The sequence below is a fragment of the Charadrius vociferus genome, unplaced genomic scaffold, assembly GCF_000708025.1.
Source record: "Charadrius vociferus isolate BGI_N301 unplaced genomic scaffold, ASM70802v2 scaffold281, whole genome shotgun sequence".
NCBI lineage: Eukaryota > Metazoa > Chordata > Aves > Charadriiformes > Charadriidae > Charadrius > Charadrius vociferus.
Window position 1 is genome coordinate 1,168,336 of NW_009646633.1, and position 18,151 is coordinate 1,186,486.

Sequence of the window (18,151 nt, forward strand, 5' to 3'; positions counted from 1 at the left end):
TTACAGCTGCACCACAGAGAGGATTTAAGTCATCCTTGGAGAAGGGTTTTGGATGTTTTCCTGTGCACGCTCTTCTCCGGGGAGATGGCAGTTTCCAGTGGGTCAGTCTGCTAACACAGCTGGTAAAAGGTAAGATGCTTCAGAACAGCAGCTGTGGTGAATGGTGTGGTAAACAGAGCTGAACAAGAACTGGTTTGCACTGGAAGTTGGACCTGGTTTGGTGTAAATACCAGCCTACACCTCCCAGGTGGTAATTTGTGTACTTCTCATCCTGTGTTTACATGGCGTGGGCAGTGTGATTCAGTTTCTGTCCTTCAACAACCACCACTGTTTCCTCAGTTAGATATTTATTCCCCAAAACCTATGGCAATAGGAGCTTTGATAGGGATTGTCAGTGAATACAGCAAAATTAGTCACTTTTATTTAAAAGAAATAACATATTACAAATAAGTGTGCAAAACAATTTCTGTGATTAAATACACATAAAAGCAACATGCAACCTTGACATCAAAATCTGCGTAGAAGTTAGTCCTTAGTATGTTATGTGACACTAAAAGAAACTTGTCAAATTTAGAGTTTGCAGCTAAATCTTAGAGTGAACGGGCATGTCAGATTTAAAGCATCTGTGAAATTAAATTTCAGAAGAGCAAGATTTCCCTCCCCCAGGTATTTAGTGCTATGAACGGAGAGCTTGTGTCTATTTCAGTTTCTAGCTTAGTATGGTGTGCCTTAGCTCAGCAGTAAATGTTAATTGCCATATAACAATTTTGGGAGTTTCCAAGTCAGTCGGTTTAGTCTAACCTAACTGTCCCTAGGCCAACAGGATTTAGTATGCAACATCTCAAATGAAAAAAAAAAAGAAAAGTTTGCAAGTTTAAAGCTGTTGCAGAGATGTATACTTCATGCCACCTCGTTCGTTTATTGTGCTGGATGTGGAAGTGGCCTCTCCAGTCCTCCAGTTGAAGCACAGCAGTTTTGGAAGCGGTCAGTACAGCTGTCACACCAGTACCGAGGGTGGGTTTTAAACCTGGAATGGCTGTTTCGTTACAGAAGGATTCGCCTCTACAAATACAGGAGCTCCGTGCGCCCGAATGCCCTGGCTGCTTGCTCCACGCACCGAGGAGAGGTTAGTTGGGTCAGCCAGTGCCTAAATGTGCCTTCAGCTGCTATGTACAGTTTGGCACCTGTGACGATTGGTGCTGATTGCTCAACCAACATCAGTACATGTACGTGAACACAGCAGGCTCTGGCCACAGGCCCACCACCACCCAACCCCGTGCACCAGCTCAGAGGACAAGCGTGGTTCAAGCTACAGTCCTCTACGGCTACGCGCTTGTCATCTCCTCTCCTCTGTTGCTCCAAGATGTGCTCAGGGGAGGGGGGAAGGCAGCGCTCCTGCTCCTCACCGAGCTGGTGGAGTTTTATTGGCATAGTATTCCCCCCACTCCCAGCCATTCAGCAAAAGTAAAGCAGTGCCTAAAATCTTCTGTATTCGCTTCCCTTTTCCTAAGGCTGGTTGTACGTTCGTACAGCCCCCTGCAGATCGTTTAGTGTGGCAGGCACTCGTGTTTAATCTAAAGTCATTTCACAGTTTAGATTAAGAGAAACCCAATAGGCACAAGCTTGTTGAAAGCCACATCTTGAAAACTTGAGTTGATGACAGTAACCCAAAGAGATTTTAATGATGAATACTTGCAGAAATGAGAATAAACATATGTAGTCCACTACGTCAGAGCTTGTTCTGATCATGTTGGGCCAGGCTTCTCAGTGAGGTCTGCTAAACTTCTTGATCAGTATTGGACATTCGTATACTGTCCTTCCAAAGATGTGGGTTAGCCGAGGCAGGACTTTGACCCATGCACTCCCTCAACTCAGTCAAAGCTTGTCGTCCGTCATTTCTAGAAACTGAGCATAGACATCCCTTGAGCATTCCCCTTTTTGGTTGAATAAGAACTTGTAGTAGCTGCCATCTGCACATATTGCTGAAACAAAAACAAAAGTCCTGTTAAGTTCAGCAGTTCCAGAGGTACTGTTCTGTTCCCTCCATTCAGCTATAGCCGAAACTGAGATTTCGGCTCAGCGGAACAGAGCGGCGCTCTGGAGGAACCTGAGGGCAGTCAGTCCTCACGCAGCGCCTGTCAGCCCAGCGCTGCACCTGGGCTCCCTTCCACCCCAGGCACCGTTCGATCTTACCCCCCGGCAGCACTGAGCAGCGAGAGCGCCTGCTCTCCACTGACAGGGACAGGCACCGTTGTGTCACCTCAGCATTCCCTCCAGCCCAGAGCCAGTGCAGTTCAAAACCTGGTTCTCCAGACAGAACCTGGGGAAGCCTCTGGTACGTACCTATGACAGCGTTTGGCTCTGTTCCAAAGGCACAAATGCACGGAGAGCCTGAGGGAACCTGAAATTTGGAAAAACTCCATTTGGAACTGAAGTATTTGGGGAGGAAGCTGGCAGAGGCCAAACTGAAAGAGAGAAAAGAAAAAAAAAACAACTTAGTAAGGTGCTGACTGGAGTTGATGTGGAACTGCTGGCGTGTTTGAACAAGTCGCAGCATTCACACTAACTGCTATTTTCAATTGGCTTTTTTTTTTCTTCTACTAAGTATCAGGTCATAGGTACGATTCCCCTTCTAGGAAGGGGGACCCTACAACTACCTTCATGGTTTTTAAGTGACTGCAAAAACTGCCAAAAGGATTGATTTTTAGTAAAGATTGCTTTATGTAAAGTGTCCACAAAGTATGTTCATGCTAAGACAAAGCCACCAAAACCCCCCGCCCTGGCCTTCTGCTGGAATTGTACAGCTCCACAAAGGACAGCAGAAATGGGTAGTTGCTGCTAGTCCTAAACCTGCAACTTCACTGAAGCACAGCAGATTGATCTTACTGCCTCCAGGAGCACAGGTATTCGCTAGTGCTTGACAGGACTGTTTTAACCTATTAAAAGGGCAAACCCTCCCCACACCGCACCCCCCCCCCCCCGAAGGCTTCAGAATGACTCAAACCCTACCTCGACTGCTTATTTCTTTTAGGGTCTTCTGCAGCAAAAATATGTACTGTGCCGTGGTCGCTGGATACGCAGATTAGGGAAGCATCCTGATTGAAGTTAATACTGTGGAGAACACAGACAGTTGCAGTATCTACTGAAACACAGCTACACCTCCCGGTGCATCCAATTCTGCTCCTGCAGTTGCCTAGAGTAGCTGCCAGCCTGGCAGGTGAGGTGTCGGCAGCAGCTCCTCTCCTGGAAGAGCTGAGACTCCTCCAATTGAGTGCCACTTTGCCAACAGGATGAACAGCCTCTTCGGGGGCGAGGACCTGGTTTATGAGGACCAGCCATGCAGCAGACTGCCCTGACCTGGACACAATCGATCAGGGTGGGCCATTCTGCCACTTCTGGAAGAAAAGGCTCAGCCTCTGCTGCGAGGAGTAGGCAGGTATCGGATAAAATGTGCACCACTCCTACCCCAGAGTGGTGCTCAGTAGAAGAATGGAAGTTTCCTCACTCCTGGGAGAATGCTTCCAGCAGCGGATTAGTCAAACCTCTGCCTTGGGCACTCTCCTGCAGAGTGGTGCTGTGTTGTAATGAGTGCTCCACCCACCCCCAGGTACTCATCCTGGTCACTCTGGGAAGCGTTAGACTATCAGTGCATTCCCCATATTGCAGTGTGAAGTTGAAGCATCCCCCCAGCTAGTGTTTACGCAGTGAAGCCAGCCTATTAATATCTACGGTTTTGCCCCAAGCCCTGTAACCTGTGCTGGGCTCCACAGCTGGCAGCTGCTGCTCTCTCCTCACCAGCATCGAGCAGAGAGGAAGAAGCACAAGCCCAGCTCAGCCCGGGGACCTCTGGCTTCCCACAGAGTTCTGTCTGCGGCAGCCTAACTCCACTTTGCTGTTTGAAGATGTCTCGGGCACTGTTTACCAGGCTGCCTCAGCACAGCACTACCCACAAGAAGACAAAGCAGAAGCAATTAAACATACCAGTATATATTGGCTGCCTGTGATCCTCTTCGTAGCTCCTGGATTAAATGCCCTGATGAAGTATCAAATATTCTTATGAGGGTCCCCTTGAAAAGGAATCAAGCATTATATTAGGAAAGACAGAAGACTCTCTACATCTGTGAATGCATCCTAAAATTCATACTGGCCACCACACCCCTTCCTACACAATCAGGCTTTTCATCTCTCTAGCTTTGGGAGAAACCCTCTTAGTGACAATTTTTGGGAAGAATATTGACTTTCCCCCCTACACATCATAACTATATGTTATAAATGCTTTATTGTACAGTCCTCTTACTTCGCTACTGCAGTAGCTAAGTTTCACCCAAGTTCTGTTCTAAAGCCCCAGTGCAGCCCTGGCATCTGTTTGCAAACACCAGAGTAGGCTTCTGTACAGCAAGGCATTTCTTTCTTGCCCCCATAGTCACTACTCACTTTTGACTGCTACTGTGCAATTTTTTCTACATGCAAGCATTATATTAGGAAAGACAGAAGACTCTCTACATCTGTGAATGCATCCTAAAATTCATACTGGCCACCACACCCCTTCCTACACAATCAGGCTTTTCATCTCTCTAGCTTTGGGAGAAACCCTCTTAGTGACAATTTTTGGGAAGAATATTGACTTTCCCCCCTACACATCATAACTATATGTTATAAATGCTTTATTGTACAGTCCTCTTACTTCGCTACTGCAGTAGCTAAGTTTCACCCAAGTTCTGTTCTAAAGCCCCAGTGCAGCCCTGGCATGTTTGCAAACACCAGAGTAGGCTTCTGTACAGCAAGGCATTTCTTTCTTGCCCCCATAGTCACTACTCACTTTTGACTGCTACTGTGCAATTTTTTTCTACATGTAAGTATAATCAGGCTGTGGCTGGTCCTGCCTTACAATTAGTTCAGTTGAAGTAATCTAGAAGAATTAGTTACTTGTCACATGCTCATTATCTGTATTGATCCAAATCTGAGAGCCCCCACAGAGGAGTTAGGTTACAGGTACAATACTGCATTAGAAAACTGTACTTCATTTACAGTAAACTAACTGTGACACCAGCCATGTAAAACATGTCCGTGTATCCCAAATAAAGCAATCAACAGTTCAGTAGTACTTTTGTCTGATGAAGAGTGGGTATACATCATCACCTACAGCTTGTGTTATACGCCTGGTTAACAAATGCATCTCTCCCGTCACACACCAGTACAGAACAGAGCTCAGCAGAGAAAGATTTGAGTAAATGTCAGCTTAGTTTTTGATTTAAGACGCAAGCTTGAGGTGCATGCCCAGTATTGCAGTTTGCCCCTACTCCCATTCCTGTTTGACAATGCTGCTTGAACTTTTTCTCTTAACAAAAAAAGGAATGTCTCATTACAAATTCAGCAGGTTATTATGCTATTTATCAATGGTGCTGGCAGTTTTAAGAGCTTTGTTTAGAAGACATACAGTAATTAAGCTTAGTTAAGAAAGACTACGGCTGCCTTTTCTTTTTTTTAAGGTTTTTGAGCTATAGACTGTGCAGTAGAAATTATTCTAAACAGAGACTAGTTGGATTGATTGAGCTTGTCCTTGAGAAATTCATTTCAGTTGAGTGAAAGAAGGTAGCGAGTACTCAACTTGCTTCATACTCATCCACCCTACATTCCTTTGGACACAGTGGAACCTTCCCTTGGGAGGTGAAGCTCGCTAGCAGCCTTCTCCGAAGTTCCCATGGAGAAGGCAGGTCTGTGACTTGCTCTGCATTCTTTCTACATCTCTCTGCATCAGCCCAGCCCAAAGGGGTTCGTACTGTGCGGGTTTTTGTCAGCGTATTGCATTCTTTAGCCCTACGTAACATGCAACCACACAGAATTTGGTAAATAGTCCAAGAACCATGTTATCATTTACACTCTCCAGGAAAACAGCTGCAGTGTGTGTATGAGAAGAACGGAGGCAGTGCACCTCCCTCCTGGTCTGTAACACAGTTAAGCCACAGCAGAACCAACTCCTCCAGTATGACACACCTATTTGTGAGTATTTCTTTAGCCAGTGGTTTTAAAGTGAATTTAAGCAGAAAATAATAAAGGTGAAAGAATGCAAATAAACTTCCCCCCACCCCCCTTATTTTTAAAATTAATAGCATTTATTGAAGAACACATAAAACACATGAACTGCTCGAGCCAGATCTCATTCAAGTGTCACGGAAGAGTCAGTGCTGCAGTCAGCTGAAACATAAACACTACCCCAGGCCCAGCGTGTGGACTGCTGGTTGGGTATCCTAAAGCCTGAGAATGCATATTTCAGTGACGAATTTCCCAGTTATTTCTACATCTTTCCCACAAAAGGACATAATTTCCTATTTTAGAAGGAGTTCCTACAGTAGAAGGCAGAGTAGATCAGAGGTAGGAGGAAATTATTCTTACTTTTTCTGATGCTGTTGCAATTCTTGTTCCCTGCAGGTTTAGAGCTATACAGCTCAAGACTCCTTCATGAGCCGGTATGTCCACAGGAGGCTTTTCTGTATTAGCGAGATCCACTATCTGCACATGCCCAGTATGTGTTCCAGGAAACGCAAGAAGAGAATTATTACTATTTGGACAAAGGACACAGAGACCTAAAAGACATAAAAAAAAAAAAAAAAAAAAGAGAGAGAGAATAACTGTATAGTTCCCATAACCTAATAAAGTTCTCAAACATAAGTTTCTAAAATATCAGTAATTTCAGAAAAAAAACAAACATACATGTATTAAATCATAATTTCATGTTAATGGCTATTGCGGTATCCCAAAACATGATCCATCCATAAGAGCAGAGCATAGAGAAGTAGGGGAGTAGCATAATTTTAACTTTCTGTCATCACTTTATTTCAAAGAAATCTAGTTGTGGTTATCCAAAATCTGGATGTTTTCGGAGATCAGCTCCATCAGTCTGTTACAGCAAAGCTATTTAAAAAAAAAATAAAGAAGTCTCCTTAGCAGCTCAAAAAATGTAAGAGTTTATAATAGGTGATATTTTAGTTTTTCCTTTGCCAGTAAAACTGATTAGTATTAATTCATGCTTGAACTTGGTTCTTATGGCACTTGCACTTTTTTTTTTTACTTCGTAACCTTTTGCAGACTGTTTAAGGTAAATCACATCTCTCCCGGGTGTTCTGCTGATACCAAGGAAATTTCTGCAATCTGAGCCCACGGGTAGCGAAGTCACAGGTGGGTATCACAAGGAACAACGTATTTCTACTGCATCTCCCACCCTGTGCCCGCCAGCCTGCACGCGGGTCAGCATGCAGAACCTGCGGTTTGGCTGTGCTGCCCTGAGCGCAGCCCACAAATCCATGTTCCCTTCTAGCAGGCTTGAAAACCTCCGGAGACGGGAACTCTGAGCCTAAGGAACCTCCTGGTGGAGAAACCATCTTCCTGACGCACAAGCTGATCCTCCCAAGATACCGAGCATGGCCAACACCCCGTGGTTCTACTGTCCGGCACTATCAAGAAGGGTTTGGCTCCATCATTTCTGTAACTGTCCCCCCCACACCTACCTGGAGCCTAGAGCTGGCATCACTGCACTACACAGCACTGCTTGTGGTTCAGGGTACCTTCTGCTCGTTTCAGCAAAAGAGAGAGCCGTACCTTGCTAGTTAAAAAGCACAGTATGTTTGCTAATTAGGCTCTTTTTTGACACTGTGGAGAATAGTTTGCTAGAGAGTTCTAGCTCTAGTAGAAAAGAGGAATGATGCACTTCAATAGTTTGTGCTTATAATTAAACTTTCAGCATAAAATACATCAAGTTTACAGGTTCTTTACAGAAGAAAGCATATAGCTCTTATAGAAATCAAATCTGTAACAGGAGTACATAAAAAAGCTTTTGTGTGCCAAGTATTAAGAGATTTTAATAATCATTTTATAAACACAAAAGCATGTCCAAAGGGCATGACTGTAGTGCAGTCAGTAAACCGTTTAATGACTTACTAAATGAAACTGATTCAGGCAGCTAAAGATAAATAGCGTGTCAAGAACAGAATAAACTTGCTTCTGTTCCCCAGCCCACACATGCAACTAACCTTTAGGGTTGTAGCAGGTTTCAAAGACGTGCAGCTGGTGGGGATTGTGAGTGAATGTGAAAACTTTAATCATCGAGTCCAAGACTACCACAATTCTGAAACAGACAAGAAGTTCCTGTGACTTGGGGTGAGTAAAACAGGGACATACGTATCAGTTCAGATCTGCAAAGGCTTTCAACTGATTTAATGTCTATATTCCCCCCCCTCCCTCCCCGCCTTGCAAAAACACATACATCTATGAGCCTGCACAGCACTTTTATCCAAAGCTGTGACAGCAGAACTCCTCCGCCCACACATACAGACTCCAGCTGCTAATAGATGCTCTTGCTCTAGGGATCTCCTTGAGTTCCCTTCACACTCCTCCATACCTAGAAAAAGTCAGCAGTAGTCCCGAGAACAGTCCCCTACATTAGGGAGCCAGAAAGTCTTACAGGCTTTTCACCAAGGCTTCAGATACTGGCGTACGTGAGCTGTGATCTGCTAACACTTGATGCTTGCCCCCCAAAACCTATTTTACCTTGAATTGCTGGTGTTTGTTGTTGATCTAGGTGTTAAAGCAGGATCTTTTTCTTTCTACAAACAGCTGGAAATGAAGAGCAGTGTACAAAGCCAAGCTGTGTATTTGGAACATGTTTGCTGTACCTACCTATCTCTTCGCAGCTTAACTGCTTTGACTTCTGTAGAAAACTCTATCTCAATGACAGTCTTCTTCTTCAGGTCATCCCAGATCATTACTAGAACAGTGCAGAGATAGCATTAGATCGTCAAGGCATATCCAAAGATCTACACAGTCTCCATTGTAACAGCTTCTAGTTTCCGAGAAGGCTAATCAAGAGGAGCACCCAATAGCTAAGCAGTTAAGACTGGCATCCTGCTCACCAGGAGGTATTTAGCTATTACATCGCAACCCAGACTTTCACGCTGACTCCTGCAGGTAGGAGCTTGTAAACTCTAACCACAAAAGCTGACAATAAAAATACATTTTTCTAAAGACAATCAGCTTTGTTGTTTTGCTCTGAGGGTTATCAAAGAAAGCAAGCAGCAGTCAAAAAAAAAAAAAAAAAAGCAGCAGCATATTTTCATACAAAGCTTGCCAGCCAGGGACTTTTCCTGTGCAGGTTGCGGAGCCAGAGAGTCTCTTTGCAAAGTTAACTGTGGGAAGTAACAGACATTGTCACCATGTCTCAGAGACTGGTCATTGCAGGGAACTGCCTGGTGACACTGCAACAGCACTGGTACAACTCCTTTCACCAAATTTACTTAAACCTGCGGCAACATCCCCTTCATCCAGCCTTCAGGACTCCCAACCCCAGCTCAGGGCATCTGGTTTGGGAGCTCTTAGGGCAGTTCCACACAGAGTGCAAGGCAAACATTTACAAGACCTATTCCTCGACACTCACCTTTGTTAGGTGGGTACTTCGGCTTTTTTCCGCCACCTACTAGTGCTAAATAGTTGCAACGAAACAACATTTCGACATGGCCAACACCACCTTCTAGAAATTCTGAAAGACAAATGTATTTTATTTAAAAGCGGCAGAACCTGTTCAAATGCCATCTCATTTTTACCACTGTTAAATGAAAAGTTCACCTTATCTAGCACTTCTCTCAGGCACCGAGAATAGTATCTTCCTACCCTGGCTAACCTCAAAAAACAGAATCTTCTAAGGTGGGGGGGGTGGGGTGGGGTGACAGACAAGAAATCCTGACTAAAAGGGGGATAGTGGGTTGGTTTCTTTTTTTTTTTTTTTAATTGATTGTTTTGTGCTTCTTTACGATTAGGATTCTCAGCAAAGTTGCTTTATTTTTCATAGCAATGAAGATCACTACTGTTGTCACACAGTTGGGACAGGCCTCATTTTCATATATAGAAAAAACACAGCAAGATTTTAAAGTTATATTAAGACATGCTGCATGAGAGGAGATCAAGCAATATCATCATGGCAGCTTGGTAATCTCTATTATGTAGTGGGCTTGTAAATAAGTTTAGAAAGACTGTCCAGTTAGCTCAAATTCATTCCCCTCATACACCCCCCTCAAGGCCGGTGTTGCTCTATTATGCTAATGCCATGCACTTAAAGAATACCAATGGTATTCATTAGTCAGCAACCCTTTTCTTTGCAAGGGGATTTGTCTTTATAGACTTGGGGGATTTGAGAAAAGAAGGCAAAACGCGCATCTATGTGCATGACTACTACGTGACTCTGTAGTGCTGTTCTCTGGAGCGCAGCCCTCGCGGCTAGAATGGGTAAGAAGTCCGGTCCAGCTCCAGCACGTCTCCACTCTGTGATGCAGGAAACACAGTGAAAGCAAGACAGATCAGCTGGTGCAGACACTTTCCTTTTTATAGTGCAAGGAAAAGGGTTTTAAGAATCTCAACGGCAGAGGAAGTAGAGTAAGATGCCATGCTTATGGTGCAAGTGGAAGAACTACGTATCAACCAGGGGATTTTATAATAAAAGAATTTTTCTATTTGATGACATTTGAGTGAGGGTTTGGCTTTGTTTACATAGCTTAGAGGGATGCCTGGCGTTCCACTGGGGAGAGGGAACTGAACTGTCAGGAAGAGAGGCCATAACTGAGAGGCTTCAAGGTAGATGAGCAGAGTTAAAAACAAGCTTCTTATCAGACTGTCCAACACCTCCAGGCACTGGCAGAGTGCAGCAGGAAAGGCGGATGAAACCAGTACACCACTTCAAAGCTAAAGGAAAAGCTGAAATTTCACAAGGACTCAAGAGAGACCCACTGTCAGAAACAGGGATGGGAGAAAACAGCAAAAATGTCTGAGGAGCTGGGAGGAAGCACTAAATGGAAAGCTGTAGACATAACATGAAGAACAGGACACGAGAGATGCAGTTAGACATTAAGAACCACTGCAGCACATCTGGATGAGGAATTTGTATTGGGACTTCACGACGCTGAAGGCAGATGCCTGGAAAGATATTCACACTGTAGCAGTAAAGCCTTGGATTTCATACAAGTCCTTGTGGTTTCTTCAACAACACTTTCGACTACCCAGTTTCCTTCCTGAACAGTTGTATTTGGACGCTCCTCCCTTCTGCACCAGGTCCTCCTCCTCACTCCATTAAAGCGTTTAAAGTATGACAGTACATTTTGTTATGAAGAAGTATTATCACCATGACAAAAAGTCTTAAAATATTTACGAATGATAACCAGAGACAATTTAAGAACCTGCAATGTGTTCTGAATCTATGTTAGAACAAACACTTGAATCATTATCTTTACAATTCTGAGAGGTGATGCTTGGATGGGGAACTTCATGGAACTCCTGGATAGGAGACAGACAAGCCAGGGCGTAAGAGTTAAGACTTGATTTCATACTGGGTTACAGAAATCAATCACATAGCCTCTGCTGGAGCTTGTCTATCTCAGGTAGGTTTAAATATACAGGAAAGATGAACAAGATTTCTCTGCGTGCCTGTGCAGCCAGTACAGTCTGACCCCTCGGAATCCACGGGGGAAAGGCAATCTGACTCATAAGAAACATCTTATCACAGGAGTTCTGGAAGCATGTCCAGACCTACTGGCAGGGAGGGTTTTGACAAGGAACTCCACAGGACTTCAACCTGAATTCGGATCCTTTTAACACACTATCACAGATGATAGTCCCAAGACATGTTGCTTATGGAAGAATTTACTATTAAGAATAGAAAAAAGTTTGTCAGCTTTGGCCACATGAACTGTGACTGAAATCTCTTACAGCGCTAGAAAGTGAAAGCATGCCTGGCTTCATAGGAATTGCTATTTTAAATACATTTTTCTTCTTATTAAAATCCTTTCTATCACCACAGGCCAGAAGTGCTGGGAAACCTGTTTAGCATAGCAGCTTTCTTCCTATATTTAGGGTTAGAATCACACGGCTAGGTTTCATTTTCCCTTATTTTGACTCAGTCATGTTTGCTTTCTGATAAAAGGCCCCACTACCTGTTAATATAGCTCATCTAGTCATTTCTGTTTAAGACGTGGTATGAGGTTTACCACCTTAAGGTCCTCACAAATTTTTTAAGCACACAGAGAATATAAAATTTAGAGTAGTAGAAGTCTGAGCTCACAGTGCTCTTGTAAGCAATAGTGTACGCCAGTACAAGAAATGTTACAGCCAGGTCTGCAGTGAAAAGGCAGTAGTTCTATCGCTGCACTAGATCATCCGGATTACTGCACAAGAACAGAACGACTTCTCTTGATGGCACATAACACCTCTGCAGCGAGCAACTCTTCTCCCACTTGTGAATAACCAGGCAACTTATCTCCTGTTCAGGACTACAAACATTGCCAACAGCTAACACAATTCAGCCTCTGCAAGACGGTGAGACAAATTCATCATCAGCCAGCTTTATGCAAATTAATAGCGTATAAAGATCAGACCAGGCAGTGCCATAAGTGAGAGTCCCTTTGGGACCAGCATGGACTTCCTTTCTTGAGGCTTTATTCAAAGCCCTCCAGTGATGGAACGGTGAAAGTTAAGCAAGAATCTTACAGAAAAGGCCAAGGAGGCTGAGCTTCCAAAACAGAACTAGCGTGGTATAAGAAGTAAGCATTTTACCTTGTTTCTCTTTTTCTTTGAGTGGGTCTGCATTATAAACTCGGAATCCATTTTCCATTCCACATGCAAAGCATCCTGTAGTAAAAAGCACATATATATACACATATATAGTAATTGTGAGATACGCTCAAGAACTAAGCAAGAGCCAGAGGGTTAAGAAAGCATTACTCTAACTGCATTGTTAATCTCAAGCTGAAGACCACTTGCAGGCTTTGTTAGTGATTGCAAGAGAAAACCTTTAGAGAAGTTGTCCTTTACACTGGCCTCTATTGGAAGTAGAAAGTTCTCAGTATTCTTTTTAGACAGGAGTGAAAACAATGGAAGGAAAGGAGAGCAATTCCCAACCCACGTGTATCCTATGCCATGCGCTACAGAGGGAAGGAAACCTGCATTTTAACTTTTACGGTCCAACAGTCCTTATGAAACAAACCCCCTCCCTTCTTATTAGATCTGAACTTACGCTGCGATTACAGCTATGTGAACTATGATGCACTTGAACAGTTTTGTTGAACAGTGTTGTTTCCACACAAGAGAGCTTCTCAAACTATGGTTTTTTAAGACTGCTCTAATGAGAGCCTGCTACTGTCAGTGCTCTAATTTTTGCTCTAATGAGAGCCTGCTACTGTCAGATGCCAATAATTACAAGCCAATAGTTTAGCTCTAAACCAGGGAATGATTAGAAGCCAGACTAAAATACTCTGGAAAATTATTTTAGTTGCTTTTACATACAGAATTATGCATGTGCCTTTTTAGTGGAATCCATCAAACTACCAGTATCCTGTCCTGCTGTTTTACTCACTAATGGGGGAATGCAGTTACTAACAAAGAAACATCAGTGTCAAGTTAGAGCAATTACAAGTCATTAAGAAGGAGCTATCGTCACTAGAGGCAGACTGACAGAAGATTAGTTGCTACACAGTTTATATGCACTACACCAAAAATCCAGTTAAGATCTTCAAGGTACTGGAACAAAGATACTCAAATTAGTTTGGTTTTTTTCCTATGCACTGCAGTGACTGCCACAATTCGAACCCCCCAAATAAAAATTGAGCAGCCATGTCTAAATGCAGCCCTTCCCCAAACTCAATACCCCAAAATCACAGGGTGGGAGGGGAAGGAAGTCTTCGCTCTTAACATCGGGTCCCCAAACCATCTGCCCATAGCCAGGTGACCCAGGATTTCCTCTGCACGAGACGGGACTGGTTTGCTGTGGAGTGATGGCTCAGAGGCTGGCAAAAAGGCTCGGACTGCAAGAGGCCGTTTCAGGCGTTCCTGGGCTGAAGGGTCAAACAGCCAGCAACGGTCCTCACAGCACAGGCACTGTCCGTGCGCTTTGCACGCTATTAGCTTAAGATAAGGTCAATTAAAAAAAACTGCATATGCTCACTGACGAGCAAGTGAGCAACATTCAATACATCTTCCACGTCTTCCACATCTTCCATCTTAATCCAAATTAAGATGTCAGAAGAAACAATAAAATTGGTGACATCTTTTTGTTTGGTTATTATAACACAGAACAAAATCAATGTTCTCACATAACTATAAAAAAAAAGGTGTAATGAACTTGATCTTGACAACAGTATTAGTTTAAAAAAGCTGCAATTTGGGAAGAATAACAGCCAATTTGAGACTCCTTTTTAATCTTCAAGATTTTCATTCCAAGTAAAACCATTAAAAAAACCCAACAAAACAGAACACAAAGAAGTCCCCAACCAACCTAAACCCAGCCGCAACAACAAAAAAGGCATCACACACATCCTCTGCTTTACAGACCACTGTGGTCTGTAAGACGTGTGGTGCTGTACGTTCAGCAGCATTCTTAGGGTTCCTATCCACTGAACTCACACATACAAAGGAAAAATGACTACAAGATCCATCTCTGCACCCTTCAATGTAGAGAGGAAACAATTAACCCTCTTATTTTACATATAGTCACTAACGGCAGAGTCACAGCCCCAACATCCCGGGCTGTGCCGGCAGTACAACAGTTAGCTAAACAGCAAAGAAAACAACACACGCAAAACCCTACTCCCCCAACCCAAAAGACTCACAGGCGCAACTTCACCCTGCCCAAGGTTTTGTAATAAATTAAGGGCAAAAATTTCTTTTTTACGTATGTAAACACATATAGAGAGTGGTTAACAACATAATAATTATAGAAAGATTAGTAAACATATTAAATAGATGCTTTTAAATTAACTATATCCATTTTACCTCCTCCTGACTCAGTGCATCACTCTTCACTGTGCTCTGGCAGTCGAGTACGTAAGACTGCACTGCACTGAAATGACAGCACTAATACGCTGCCACCTCGTGCATTGTGCTTTACTGGGATAACCAGAAAGCAAATTACAACGGAAACATTTCTCTCCACATAAGACAATACTGTACAGGATAAGAACTAATCTGTTTCTGGTAGCTGCAATGTGTATCCGTATAGTTATTTTTCCAGGGACTGTTTTGAAATGCAATATTGTAATTCCAGGACAGGCGGAGAGGGATGCTGAAACCGTTCTATAGTCAGACAGGACTGTAAAGTTTTACTTGTGTTAGTATCAGCAGCTTACAACAAACCCAAACGGAGCGTTCCTAATGCAATAAAATGCAGACGTTTCCTGTAGCACCACTACAGCTTTTCTGTAGCACTAACCTCGTGACTAAGATGTGGGCTGCTAATGTCTTGGGAATATCTGCGTTTTTAACTGGAGACAATACACCAGAACTGAGGGAATGTGAGTAATGGCGATGTTCCCCATACAGTCAATCATCACTGACAGAGATATGAAGTTCTCAGTCACGGCAACCCCCGAGCCAAACGAGAGAAAAACCATACAGGAAGATCACTGCTACTCATTCAATTCCAGGTTACAGGAACAGCTCTGGGCCCAGTGCTTCCCATTGGACTGATCCCAGTGTTTACCAGTGGGGTCACAAATTTGGCAGTTCAGCTACAGCTTGGAAGCTCTTGTGTCCGACAGAGCTGGGGAGGGGCTGCCAGAGACAGGAATTGCTGCAGTAACAGGTACGCTTCCTTCCACGGGAAGGTCACATCTCATTTCAATGAGATGTGACACTGACCCGCTGTCAAAAAGCCACTGACAGAAAACAACTCAGATAATTCTGTAATAATTAATTTACTTTAAAAAAAAGAAAAATTTCCCCTAACCCGCCGTTGTGCTTGTTCCTACAGTAAAAGTACTACTTGCTGACAGATCCAGTGAGGCCACAGTGAGTTTTGTTTGTTTTTCTAAAACCAAAGTAAAAGGGAGGGTTGAATTAATGACTGTCCTAGAAGATGCCACACGCTGAAGGGGACACGCTGACATGAAGAAGTCCGCAGGCTTTAGGGCCTCAGATCCAGGAACTGCAACAGTAAAGTCTAGGGGAGCGACTACGGCAGGGACAGTTCCAGCACGATAGTTTTCCTCACCACAGCAAATTTTGTCTAAAGCCATAAGAAATCACAGAATCCTGCCAACATTTATGGGGACCTATAGCTAAGCATTTCAGCCCACTAAAGGAGATGAAATGAGTAAGCCACATGTTTCAACACCAAAACAAGTCCGCACCTCAGAGAAACTTGTCAGCAATTTACAAATATACTTTCTGGTATGGTAATTTATTACGATGTTTTGTCTGTTCATTTCTGTAAAGCACTTCAATGTCCTTCTGAAAGCATTACAAAAGTGCCTGAAATCAGGAGTATACCAGTGTGAAATTAAGAACCTAAAGTCAGAATATCCTGTTTTAAAACAACCAAGAACACCTTGTATGGAATATGGCTCTTCCATTTTGAGAGGCTATATTGTTTCTTTATTTTTTAATTTAAAAACAAAAAACAGCAAAGGGACCCAATATAAAAATATAGTATCGCTCCAAACAGATTAAGGGAAGCACATTTCGGAAAAACTGCAGATGCTAGCTTTATCACTCGTCAGTCATGGAAGTTACAACTTGGAGAGACTTATTAGATCATTCCTCCCATCCTCCCATCATTATGGGATTGGCTAGTCTTAAATTACTAAGAAATTAGGTTATTGTGACAATATATGCAGACACCCACACTACTAAGCTTCAGCAGTCAAGTGACTCATATTTCTATCTTTGGTACAAGCAACAAGGAAGAAGTGAGCTTTTCCTCTTATCTAATCTTCTTTGAGCAGCCAAAATTTTACTAGTTTAGGGCCTTTTGAAAAAGTTTGCGTGCTACCTGCAGTTTAAAAGTCATCATGCCTAACCAGGAAGAGCTCCAGGAGCCTGCAAATGAAAGCCAAACATGGGGTTTGTTCAAGTTTTTTGCTGTCATTCAGTCGCCTGACCAGGCTGGGTAGGATGGGATACTGTTAGGAACAAGCTGCTCAACTTACAGATTCCCCAAACAAACTCCTTAACATACTTTGGATGTGACATTACTCAAAAAAGCGTATATGTTGCATTTACTGCTACAGAATTTAAAGAAACCTTTGCAACAAAGAACAAGTTTAAGTGCTAAAATGATGTTACAACGGCATTTCGCAGTAAAAGAGAAACTTAGCTTTCTATACAGTTCATTTGATAACCCAGCCCCATCACAGGCCAAGCATCGAATATTACCGCTTCATTACAGACCCCCCCAGATTTGAAACAAAGCTCATCCCCACAAATCTCTTTTTCAGTCTCTTTTGGAAATGCAAGATGAAGACAAGTGCAGACAGGGTTGCTGAAAACCAGACGATTCTATTGTTTTCGAGTCAACAGGACAGCATGAAGAGAGCTACCAAGAAGGTCACTTCATTAACAGCTTGATATACTACTGACAAAATGTCATCAGAAATGTTAGACTAGAATCAACAGAATAATTTGTGTTTACACATGACTTCAACAGCATCAGCAACAGGTATACGAGCTACAGCCTACAACGACAGGAGTTGCAAGACTTTCTTAGGCAAGACTATTATTTGTTAAGACAAAAGGACATTACAAAATGGTGACCTTCTATTCCTTATTTCACAAAAATGACACTTACTCATAAGACTGGTGCTATTTTTACATTTCAAGAGTAAGACGAGGCATATGCACCTCTTTGCTAGAAAAGGCCTTCCCCTTTCTAACAAAGAGAAAAAAACCACCAAGCAGACAGCTCCGAAGCTTTCCAGTGGTCCATGTATCTCTACTTAGACGCCTGCCAATATTATGAGTAATTTTAACCACCATTTTTAAAAAACCAAATCGGGCAAAGAAAAAGCTACACCACTAATTTTGAATGCAAAGTACTCACACTGAGAAAGTGGTATTTTGTGAGCTGCCTCTTCAGTAAGGCGGTTTCAAAAGCACATCCCTTTAAGCATAGGGTTTAAGGCAGACTTATACAAGCACAGGAGGGAGGCTGGACGGTTTTAAGCAGCACAACTTGCAGCAAGTACCGAACGGCCACCCGAGGGGCTGAAGTACCCGAAGATGCCCATTAAACACGACCGCTCCTTCCCCTCTCCCCCCACCGCGCCCAACCAACCGGGTACACACACCCCGCCACACCGCAGCTACAACAGCAGCAGAACGGTTCACCCCCACCTCCGCCAACGCG

The 18,151-nt window shown here is 43.3% G+C and overlaps 1 protein-coding gene across 1 annotated transcript; it reads right to left on the reverse strand.

Moving 5' to 3' along the window:
- Positions 1-401: 401 nt before the first annotated feature.
- On the reverse strand, positions 402-12,657 carry WDR45B (WD repeat domain 45B). The gene is made up of 9 exons (XM_009888760.1): positions 12,589-12,657; positions 9,428-9,529; positions 8,674-8,761; positions 8,028-8,122; positions 6,394-6,584; positions 3,982-4,067; positions 3,010-3,111; positions 2,344-2,465; positions 402-1,982 (listed from the first exon to the last, which is right to left on the reverse strand). The coding sequence occupies exons 1-9, from the start codon at positions 12,644-12,646 to the stop codon at positions 1,876-1,878; spliced, it is 951 nt and encodes a 316-aa protein (XP_009887062.1). The 5' UTR covers positions 12,647-12,657; the 3' UTR covers positions 402-1,875.
- Between the last annotated feature and the right edge of the window lie 5,494 nt (positions 12,658-18,151).